General features: G+C 41.3%; 1 protein-coding gene across 4 annotated transcripts in view; it reads left to right on the top strand.

The window, feature by feature from the left end:
- The window catches only part of LOC106058981 (dynein regulatory complex protein 9-like), a 61724-nt gene that overhangs the window by 38508 nt on the left and 10857 nt on the right, over positions 1-12359 (top strand). For 3 of the 4 annotated variants that reach the window (XM_056043629.1, XM_056043626.1, XM_056043627.1), the window contains exons 3-4: positions 169-294; positions 8252-8356. In XM_056043629.1, coding sequence (XP_055899604.1) covers positions 169-294; positions 8252-8356 — 231 coding nt within the window. The remainder of the gene's footprint in view (positions 1-168; positions 295-8251; positions 8357-12359) is intronic. The other variant, XM_056043628.1, reaches the window with a different exon arrangement.

Genomic DNA, 12359 nt, shown 5'->3' with positions numbered 1-12359 from the left:
GTATCTCATAAATGTCATGTCCTTAGTATTTTACAAAGGTCATGTCCTCAGTATTTCACAGATGTTTTGCCCTAAGTAGTACTCTAAAGCTTTGTTGCTAATGTTTTACAGATGTTATCTCTGTCATGACTGTCGACCAATCAAGTCAAACTTCCTGTGTACTTTCAGAACATGTTCCCCCACGATGACGTGGGCTTCCTCAGCAAGCATCAGTATAATTCTCGCATACCTAAGCTACTGTTTGAGACCTACTTCCCCAGGGCGCCGAAACCAACCAGAAGGCTGACAGAGATTGTAAGTCTAGCGTGTCTTCATACTTGCACAGGTATAGACCTTACCGCTATACCTCGAAATCCGTTCAAGTTTACCTAGCTCATCTTTACATTAATTGATTTGTCACATTAATGTGCGGGACTTTGCATTTTACCAAGATAATGTGCACATTAGCGGCTTCTCAACCGTTCAAGTTGAGGTTAGGGTTAAGGTTAGTGTTAGAGTTAGAGTAAGGGATAGGGGTAGGGATTAGCGTTACCGTTAGACTTAGGGGTAGGGTTAGTGTTATCTAGGAAATTTGCACATAAATCCATATTTTAATCCTTTTAAAGAAATGTCCACTTTATCTAGGACTAGGTCATTTGTAAAGTATCTAGGGATTGTAAACAAAGAAAAAAAAATGTTCCCCTCATTAACTGATTACCGTTGTCAATCTGCACATTACCTAGATAATCTGCACAGTAACGGACTTTAGCGGTAACACGGTAACATCTATACATCGAAAGATCAGCCTGAATATAAATTAGTTACACATCTATAGTTTAAAGGTCAAAGTTCATAGGGCTAAAAACTCTTGTTAAATTATATATGCGAGTGAGATCAATGAGATTAACTTTAAAGGTTTTCTAGTTCTAGCATGAAAGTACGAAATCTACAAATAGTTTGCTGTCTACGTCTAGATCATAAATCGAGACTTAGCAGCAAATAGCAACCACGTGATTGTTCGCTTCTATCTCAAAAATAGAGATTTAATTATGTATCCATTACTTTCCACTAAGATAAGCCGCCTATCTGATCGCCTTTGGCTTCTCAGAGAGACTAGAAGAAAGATAAAACTGTAGCTAGCGTGGATGTACCTCAGAGAGACTAGAAGAAAGATAAAACTGTAGAGTGGATGTACCTCAGAGAGACTAGAAGAAAGATAAAACTGTAGTTGGCGTGGATGTACCTCAGAGAGACTAGAAGAAAGATAAAACTGTGGCTAGCGCGGATGTACCTCAGAGAGACTAGAAGAAAGATAAAACTGTAGCTAGCGTGGATGTACCTCAGAGAGACTAGAAGAAAGATAAAACTGCAGCTAGCGTGAATGTACCTCAGAGAGACTAGAAGAAAGATAAAACTGTAGCTAGCGTGGATGTACCTCAGAGAGACTAGAAGAAAGATAAAACTGTAGCTAGCGTGGATGTACCTCAGAGAGACTAGAAGAAAGATAAAACTGTAGCTAGCGCGGATGTACCTCAGAGAGACTAGAAGAAAGATAAAACTGTAGCTAGCGCGGATGTACCTCAGAGAGACTAGAAGAAAGATAAAACTGTGGCTAGCGCGGATGTACCTCAGAGAGACTAGAAGAAAGATAAAACTGTGGCTAGCGCGGATGTACCTCAGAGAGACTAGAAGAAAGATAAAACTGTGGCTAGCGCGGATGTACCTTAGAGAGACTAGAAGAAAGATAAAACTGTGGCTAGCGCGGATGTACCTCAGAGAGACTAGAAGAAAGATAAAACTGTAGCTAGCGCGGATGTACCTCAGAGAGACTAGAAGAAAGATAAAACTGTAGCTAGCGCGGATGTACCTCAGAGAGACTAGAAGAAAGATAAAACTGTAGCTAGCGCGGATGTACCTCAGAGAGACTAGAAGAAAGATAAAACTGTGGCTAGCGCGGATGTACCTCAGAGAGACTAGAAGAAAGATAAAACTGTGGCTAGCGCGGATGTACCTCAGAGAGACTAGAAGAAAGATAAAACTTTGGCTAGCGCGGATGTACCTTAGAGAGACTAGAAGAAAGATAAAACTGTGGCTAGCGCGGATGTACCTCAGAGAGACTAGAAGAAAGATAAAACTGTAGCTAGCGCGGATGTACCTCAGAGAGACTAGAAGAAAGATAAAACTGTAGCGTGGATGTACCTCAGAGAGACTAGAAGAAAGATAAAACTGTAGCTAGCATGGATGTAACTCAGAGAGACTAGAAGAAAGATAAAACTGTAGCGTGGATGAACCTCAGAGAGACTAGAAGAAAGATAAAACTGTAGCTAGCGCGGATGTACCTCAGAGAGACTAGAAGAAAGATAAAACTGTGGCTAGCGTGGATGTACCTCAGAGAGACTAGAAGAAAGATAAAACTGTAGCGCGGATGTACCTCAGAGAGACTAGAAGAAAGATAAAACTGTAGCGCGGATGTACCTCAGAGAGACTAGAAGAAAGATAAAACTGTAGCGCGGATGTACCTCAAAGAGACTAGAAGAAAGATAAAACTGTAGCGCGGATGTACCTCAGAGAGACTAGAAGAAAGATAAAACTGTGGCTAGCGTGGATGTACCTCAGAGAGACTAGAAGAAAGATAAAACTGTAGCGCGGATGTACCTCAGAGAGACTAGAAGAAAGATAAAACTGTAGCTAGCGCGGATGTACCTCAGAGAGACTAGAAGAAAGATAAAACTGTAGCTAGCGTGAATGTACCTCAGAGAGACTAGAAGAAAGATAAAACTGTAGCTAGCGTGGATGTACCTCAGAGAGACTAGAAGAAAGATAAAACTGTAGCGCGGATGTACCTCAGAGAGACTAGAAGAAAGATAAAACTGTAGCTAGCGCGGATGTACCTCAGAGAGACTAGAAGAAAGATAAAACTGTAGCTAGCGCGGATGTACCTCAGAGAGACTAGAAGAAAGATAAAACTGTAGCTAGCGTGGATGTACCTCAGAGAGACTAGAAGAAAGATAAAACTGTAGCTAGCGCGGATGTACCTCAGAGAGACTAGAAGAAAGATAAAACTGTGGCTAGCGCGGATGTACCTCAGAGAGACTAGAAGAAAGATAAAACTGTGGCTAGCGTGGATGTACCTCAGAGAGACTAGAAGAAAGATAAAACTGTGGCTAACGCGGATGTACCTCAGAGAGACTAGAAGAAAGATAAAACTGTAGCTAGCGTGGATGTACCTCAGAGAGACTAGAAGAAAGATAAAACTGTAGCTAGCGTGGATGTACCTCAAAGAGACTAGAAGAAAGATAAAACTGTGGCGTGGGTGTACCTCAGAGAGACTAGAAGAAAGATAAAACTGTGGCGTGAATGTACCTCAGAGAGACTAGAAGAAAGATAAAACTGTAGCTAGCGTGGGTGTACCTCAGAGAGACTAGAAGAAAGATAAAACTGTGGCGTGAATTTTCCCTCAGAGAGACTAGAAGAAAGATAAAACTGTAGCTAGCGTGGGTGTACCTCAGAGAGACTAGAAGAAAGATAAAACTGTAGCGCGGATGTACCTCAGAGAGACTAGAAGAAAGATAAAACTGTAGCGTGGATGTACCTCAGAGAGACTAGAAGAAAGATAAAACTGTAGCTAGCGCGGATGTACCTCAGAGAGACTAGAAGAAAGATAAAACTGTAGCGTGGATGTACCTCAGAGAGACTAGAAGAAAGATAAAACTGTAGCGTGGATGTACCTCAGAGAGACTAGAAGAAAGATAAAACTGTGGCTAGCGCGGATGTACCTCAGAGAGACTAGAAGAAAGATAAAACTGCAGCTAGCGTGAATGTACCTCAGAGAGACTAGAAGAAAGATAAAACTGTAGCTAGCGTGGATGTACCTCAGAGAGACTAGAAGAAAGATAAAACTGTAGCTAGCGTGGATGTACCTCAGAGAGACTAGAAGAAAGATAAAACTGTAGCTAGCGTGAATGTACCTCAGAGAGACTAGAAGAAAGATAAAACTGTAGCGCGGATGTACCTCAAAGAGACTAGAAGAAAGATAAAACTGTAGCGCGGATGTACCTCAGAGAGACTAGAAGAAAGATAAAACTGTGGCTAGCGTGGATGTACCTCAGAGAGACTAGAAGAAAGATAAAACTGTAGCGCGGATGTACCTCAGAGAGACTAGAAGAAAGATAAAACTGTAGCTAGCGTGGATGTACCTCAGAGAGACTAGAAGAAAGATAAAACTGTAGCTAGCGTGAATGTACCTCAGAGAGACTAGAAGAAAGATAAAACTGTAGCTAGCGTGGATGTACCTCAGAGAGACTAGAAGAAAGATAAAACTGTAGCGCGGATGTACCTCAGAGAGACTAGAAGAAAGATAAAACTGTAGCTAGCGCGGATGTACCTCAGAGAGACTAGAAGAAAGATAAAACTGTAGCTAGCGCGGATGTACCTCAGAGAGACTAGAAGAAAGATAAAACTGTAGCTAGCGAGGATGTACCTCAGAGAGACTAGAAGAAAGATAAAACTGTAGCTAGCGCGGATGTACCTCAGAGAGACTAGAAGAAAGATAAAACTGTGGCTAGCGCGGATGTACCTCAGAGAGACTAGAAGAAAGATAAAACTGTGGCTAGCGTGGATGTACCTCAGAGAGACTAGAAGAAAGATAAAACTGTGGCTAACGCGGATGTACCTCAGAGAGACTAGAAGAAAGATAAAACTGTAGCTAGCGTGGATGTACCTCAGAGAGACTAGAAGAAAGATAAAACTGTAGCTAGCGTGGATGTACCTCAGAGAGACTAGAAGAAAGATAAAACTGTAGCTAGCGTGGATGTACCTCAAAGAGACTAGAAGAAAGATAAAACTGTGGCGTGGGTGTACCTCAGAGAGACTAGAAGAAAGATAAAACTGTGGCGTGAATGTACCTCAGAGAGACTAGAAGAAAGATAAAACTGTAGCTAGCGTGGGTGTACCTCAGAGAGACTAGAAGAAAGATAAAACTGTGGCGTGAATGTACCTCAGAGAGACTAGAAGAAAGATAAAACTGTAGCTAGCGTGGGTGTACCTCAGAGAGACTAGAAGAAAGATAAAACTGTAGCGCGGATGTACCTCAGAGAGACTAGAAGAAAGATAAAACTGTAGCGTGGATGTACCTCAGAGAGACTAGAAGAAAGATAAAACTGTAGCTAGCGCGGATGTACCTCAGAGAGACTAGAAGAAAGATAAAACTGTAGCGTGGATGTACCTCAGAGAGACTAGAAGAAAGATAAAACTGTAGCGTGGATGTACCTCAGAGAGACTAGAAGAAAGATAAAACTGTGGCTAGCGCGGATGTACCTCAGAGAGACTAGAAGAAAGATAAAACTGCAGCTAGCGTGAATGTACCTCAGAGAGACTAGAAGAAAGATAAAACTGTAGCTAGCGTGGATGTACCTTAGAGAGACTAGAAGAAAGATAAAACTGTAGCTAGCGTGGATGTACCTCAGAGAGACTAGAAGAAAGATAAAACTGTAACTAGCGTGAATGTACCTCAGAGAGACTAGAAGAAAGATAAAACTGTAGCTAGCGTGGATGTACCTCAGAGAGACTAGAAGAAAGATAAAACTGCAGCTAGCGTGAATGTACCTCAGAGAGACTAGAAGAAAGATAAAACTGTAGCTAGCGCGGATGTACCTCAGAGAGACTAGAAGAAAGATAAAACTGTAGCTAGCGTGGATGTACCTCAGAGAGACTAGAAGAAAGATAAAACTGTAGCTAGCGCGGATGTACCTCAGAGAGACTAGAAGAAAGATAAAACTGTAGCGTGGATGTACCTCAGAGAGACTAGAAGAAAGATAAAACTGTAGCGTGGATGTACCTCAGAGAGACTAGAAGAAAGATAAAACTGTGGCTAGCGCGGATGTACCTCAGAGAGACTAGAAGAAAGATAAAACTGCAGCTAGCGTGAATGTACCTCAGAGAGACTAGAAGAAAGATAAAACTGTAGCTAGCGTGGATGTACCTCAGAGAGACTAGAAGAAAGATAAAACTGTAGCTAGCGTGGATGTACCTCAGAGAGACTAGAAGAAAGATAAAACTGTAACTAGCGTGAATGTACCTCAGAGAGACTAGAAGAAAGATAAAACTGTAGCTAGCGTGGATGTACCTCAGAGAGACTAGAAGAAAGATAAAACTGCAGCTAGCGTGAATGTACCTCAGAGAGACTAGAAGAAAGATAAAACTGTAGCTAGCGCGGATGTACCTCAGAGAGACTAGAAGAAAGATAAAACTGTAGCTAGCGTGGATGTACCTCAGAGAGACTAGAAGAAAGATAAAACTTTATCTCCTTGTGAGTACAACTGCTAAAAATTGTAGTTTGACCTTTATAATTTTTCAAAGTAAAAAATAAATAAACTGAAATCTGGCTTGATAACTAGACTTAGATCTAGTGTTTTGAAAGGACTATCGCGTTCTGGAATTTCCGAATGTAAGGTATTATTGATTCTAGAGTTTAATAAAATTATATTCAGGAGAATTTTGCGCATCGTCTTCTAAGTCTAGAGCTAAATGGTTATCCTTGGACTATTCTAAAGTGTAGTAGGTCACTAGGCCATTCTTTATCACGGTGAATAGGTTGGTCCAAAAAATGTTCTATTTGTTTTGTTTTTTAAAATTTAATTTTCATTAGTTATTAAAAGAAAAACAAGCGCTCTATACGTTGTATAACAGATGTATTGTCTGATTCAAAATAGTATTTCAAATGTTTTTCTTTCTTTCAATTATAATTAGCTCAATTTGATAAAACATTCAGACGTAGGCTCTAGTTTCACCCTGGGCATGGGACGTTAGTACACACTTAAACATATCTCATGCATAATTTTGAAAGTAAACTTTTATTTTGCCTACCTACTCATTTAATTGATTATTCTTGATATTTATAAAACAGTCAATGTATCATAAATATTTACAATTATGGACCACTGTTATAATTGTCTTATATTTCAAATAGATTTATTTATAATAGAACTAGAGACTTGGTAACAGACGTTCAAAAGAACATTTAAATAAATACATTTGCAAGTGCGCACTTCACGCTACATCAAATAGAATGACATATGAAGAATAATGGCTCTTTAGTATTAATACTGTTATAAACCTAGTGGAGACACAGATGGGGGACGCATGAGGGGTAGTGCTGTGTGTGTGTTTTAGCCTACGCAAATCGCCCCTAGGCCAGCGCTATACGAGCGATCAACCGTGACGAGTTGCGATGAGTGACAACACGACGGTTCGGGAAGGATCTGTGTTGTGAATAGAGCTCAGGCAAGTCAAGTCGAATGTAGTCATGTGATCACCTACACTTCAGTGTGGTTCAGCGGAGTACTGTGAAGTACTGTCAAAACACCTCCAGAGTACGAGACGACGTCTTCATCTTGATCTGCGATTAAGTCCGACCCAACGAGCCCAGTGTGTGAAGTCAGTCCTGAACAGTTGAACGCATTGCGCGTCCGAGACGAACCGGAGAGGCTAGATATCTAGCTCAACTACTGACTACCTCAACGGATGTCACCTGACTGCCTAGACACTAACCATTACTAACCATTACTCTATCACTGGCACGACGCTTGCCTCGACTGTAGCTCAATCAACTTTCGAATCTTAATACTGACAATCATTGATTGTCTTACCCTGGTCTCACTACATAACCAACAGATCTCACGCTACTCATCTAGATGTCTACGACATATAAGCCTGGTCTCACTACATAACCAACAGATCTCACGCTACTCATCTAGATGTCTACGACATACGAGCCTGGTCTCACTACATAACCAACAGATCTCACGCTACTCATCTAGATGTCTACGACATACGAGCCTGGTCTCACTACATAACCAACAGATCTCACGCTACTCATCTAGATGTCTACGACATACGAGCCTGGTCTCACTACATAACCAACAGATCTCATGCTACTCATCTAGATGACACTATTTCTTCCGCTACAAAAGTCATTTGCCTGGCCTGACAGTTAGCTGGCTCGTTGTGTCCCTATAGCTATAGTTAGTTAACTCTGTAAAGCGTCTCGAAAGATCCGTGAGGGGACATTTCCAAAACAATGAAACTAAATTAACATTTCACATGCACCTCTTTGACAAAGACATCGATAACAACAAAATTAATGAGGCAGAATAATGTGGATCAAAGTACATCACTTAACATCTAGATGTTTGATTCCCCAAATATTTCTTGTACATCCTGACATCCACTGTCCACTCGGTGATACTTCTTACCTTCTAAAATCTGTGTCTAGATCAGATGTTCTGGCATCAAAACAGATAACGCTGCTGGTAAACTGCAAGCAGACAGGGCATTTCTTCAATGGTCGCTTCATTTGATCTTAGAGGATCTACTCAAGGTATTGCGCTAAACATTCAGTAGCACTTAGCTAGATCCTACTTCATTTGTTCTACACTTAGCTAGATTATACTTTATTTGTTCTACACTTAGCTAGATTCTACTTCATTTGTTCTACACTTAGCTAGATTATACTTTATTTGTTCTACACTTAGCTGGATTCTACTTCATTTGTTCTACACTTAGCTAGATTATATTTCAATAATTGTACACTTAGCTAGATTCTACTTCATATATTCTACACTTAGCTAGATTCTACTTCATATATTCTACACTTAGCTAGATTCTACTTTATATATTCTACACTTAGCTAGATTCTACTTTATATTTTCTACACTTAGCTAGATTCTATTTCGTATATTCTACACTTAGCTGGATTCTACTTCATATATTCTACACTTAGCTAGATTCTACTTCATATATTCTACACTTAGCTAGATTCTACTTTATATATTCTACACTTAGCTAGATTCTACTTTATATGTTCTACACTTAGCTAGATTCTACTTTATATTTTCTACACTTAGCTAGATTCTACTTTATATTTTCTACACTTAGCTAGATTCTACTTCATATATTCTACACTTAGCTAGATTCTACTTCATATATTCTACACTTAGCTAGATTCTACTTTATATTTTCTACACTTAGCTAGATTCTATTTCGTATATTCTACACTTAGCTAGATTCTACTTGATATATGCTACACTTAGCTAGATTCTACTTTATATATGCTACACTTAGCTAGATTCTACTTAATATATTCTACCTAACAATTTAACCCTATTATTATGGATTGTGACCCTTGTGAAACTCTCAAGAAGACAAAGATCAAGGTTGTAACATGTCAGATTTACTCTCTGTTAAGACGCCACTATAAAGACAATAACGCAGGAGGTCACTCTCTAGACAAACAAATCCCTGCGAGACTCCCTGAGGAATTAATCCTCATTGTTTGTCAGATGAAGCTATTCAAGATTAAATGCTTTAAAAAAGAGTTATTTTAGTTTCTAAGAAATGACCGATGTCTGTTGACTTTGTTTTGTTACTTTGACTAGACTGCACATATCTGTTCCTACTAATAAGATCGGAAATCGATTGTGGATTAACGTTACATGCTATACGTAAGCTATACTTAGACTTTAAACTATACTTCGGAAATGAATTATTCTTTTGGTACTGACCTTGACTCGGCCTTTAAATCAGACTTGGGATTATAACTTTACTTTGAGCTATATTTCAGCCATTTACTAATCTATGGGTATTAAGCTATTCTTTGGGCATTAAACTCTACTTGAGCAGTGATGTGCTTCAGTGACTGGAGCAGTGATGTGCTTCAGTGACCGGAGCAGTCATCTATATTTTAACAATAAACTTTTTTTAAAAATATCAGCCTCCACTCTATCCAACTTTACTCTGCGAGTGTCACTGACACTGTCCCCTTCAATAAAGTCCAGTAAAGCCGTTATCCTAATTGGTCATTAGAAAGAATTTCATCCAGCGACCAGGCGTGGACAGGGAGCTCTTTACCCTAGGTCCTGTCTAAAGGTTCAACAATGCCAGAGACCAGGCGTGGACAGGGAGCTCTTTACCCTAGGTCCTGTCTAAAGGTTCTACAATGCCAGAGACCAGGCGTGGACAGGGAGCTCTTTACCCTAGGTCCTGTCTAAAGGTTCTACAATGCCAGAGACCAGGCGTGGACAGGGAGCTCTTTACCCTAGGTCCTGTCTAAAGGTTCTACAATGCCAGAGACCAGGCGTGGACATGGAGCTCTTTACCCTAGGTCCTGTCTAAAGGTTCTACAATGCCAGAGACCAGGCGTGGACATGGAGCTCTTTACCCTAGGTCCTGTCTAAAGGTTCTACAATGCCAGAGACCAGGCGTGGACAGGGAGCTCTTTACCCTAGGTCCTGTCTAAAGGTTCTACAATGCCAGAGACCAGGCGTGGACAGGGAGCTCTTTACCCTAGGTCCTGTCTAAAGGTTCTACAATGCCAGAGACCAGGCGTGGACAGGGAGCTCTTTACCCTAGGTCCTGTCTAAAGGTTCTACAATGCCAGAGACCAGGCGTGGACAGGGAGCTCTTTACCCTAGGTCCTGTCTAAAGGTTCTACAATGCCAGAGACCAGGCGTGGACATGGAACTCTTTACCCTAGGTCCTGTCTAAAGGTTCTACAATGCCAGAGACCAGGCGTGGACATGGAGCTCTTTACCCTAGGTCCTGTCTAAAGGTTCTACAATGCCAGAGACCAGGCGTGGACATGGAGCTCTTTACCCTAGGTCCTGTCTAAAGGTTCTACAATGCCAGAGACCAGGCGTGGACATGGAGCTCTTTACCCTAGGTCCTGTCTAAAGGTTCTACAATGCCAGAGACCAGGCGTGGACATGGAGCTCTTTACCCTAGGTCCTGTCTAAAGGTTCTACAATGCCAGAGACCAGGCGTGGACATGGAGCTCTTTACCCTAGGTCCTGTCTAAAGGTTCTACAATGCCAGAGACCAGGCGTGGACATGGAGCTCTTTACCCTAGGTCCTGTCTAAAGGTTCTACAATGCCAGAGACCAGGCGTGGACATGGAGCTCTTTACCCTAGGTCCTGTCTAAAGGTTCTACAATGCCAGAGACCAGGCGTGGACATGGAGCTCTTTACCCTAGGTCCTGTCTAAAGGTTCTACAATGCCAGAGACCAGGCGTGGACATGGAGCTCTTTACCCTAGGTCCTGTCTAAAGGTTCTACAATGCCAGAGACCAGGCGTGGACATGGAGCTCTTTACCCTAGGTCCTGTCTAAAGGTTCTACAATGCCAGAGACCAGGCGTGGACATGGAGCTCTTTACCCTAGGTCCTGTCTAAAGGTTCTACAATGCCAGAGACCAGGCGTGGACATGGAGCTCTTTACCCTAGGTCCTGTCTAAAGGTTCTACAATGCCAGAGACCAGGCGGGACATGGAGCTCTTTACCCTAGGTCCTGTCTAAAGGTTCTACAATGCCAGAGACCAGGCGGGACATGGAGCTCTTTACCCTAGGTTTCAACTGGGTTGAATCGTGTCCTAGTTAGAGCTCAAGGTCTCCCAGTCCGCTCGACCGGTCAAAGAACGTGCTAGTCTCAATGAATTTCTTTAAACTCCTCTACTGTACTCCTCTACTGTACTCCTCTACTGTACTCCAGGGCCGGTCCTAGGCCACTGCAACCTATGCGGCCGCAGTGGGCCCCGCACTTTCATAGGCCACGCACTTTCATAGGCCCCGCGCGAATTCTATGTGTAAATTATTTAATTAAACCATTTTAACTTATTATTAAAGGGTTCCTGTAATTCTCCAGAAATTGCAATATATATGAAAAAGTCACGAAAATCTCCTGAAATTAAATCTTCTGAAAACTCATGCAAATATTCTTAAAAACAGACGAAATTGTCATTTCGGGGTGTCATTCAAGAATGAAAACTCTTATCCTACTGGCGATAAAAAAAAATCGTCATTGTCAGCTTTCATTTAATAATTATGTAGTAATAGGGCGAATCTTACCCAAAACAGGAAGTTCAAATACTTAATTTGCGCAATATTTTCCTAGTTGATGATCTGAATGTTAATCGGCTTTTTGTTGGATACCTACTATCTACTATAGATGGCTCGTCAAGTTAATTTGACAGTGATTTTGTACTTAGTAAAGAATGAATAAAATGCAAAGACGAATTTATTTTCTAATACTAAACCTTAATTTTCACTTATTATCCTTATCCCTATCCAGACTAGGCCTCGCGCAATCCGTTTCGCATAGGGCCCCGCAATCTGTAGGACCGGTCCTGCTGTACTCCTATACTGTACCGCCACAATGCCGTGGGAGGACGCCATACTCGCCTTGCCCATTATTGACGATCCCTTTTGTGGAACAGCGTGTCGGATTTGTTGAATTGAGTTGTGGTCAATCCTCACCCCGAGCGAGATCAAAACAAACCTAAACCTTGCCCAAGATAATAATAATGTTTTGCTGCCCTTTATTGGCTTATCC

Source organism: Biomphalaria glabrata, chromosome 10, assembly GCF_947242115.1.
Source record: "Biomphalaria glabrata chromosome 10, xgBioGlab47.1, whole genome shotgun sequence".
Classification (NCBI taxonomy): Eukaryota; Metazoa; Mollusca; class Gastropoda; family Planorbidae; genus Biomphalaria; species Biomphalaria glabrata.
The sequence above is the reverse complement of the archived record's forward strand: the minus strand, read 5'-3'. Positions and strand labels throughout refer to the sequence as shown.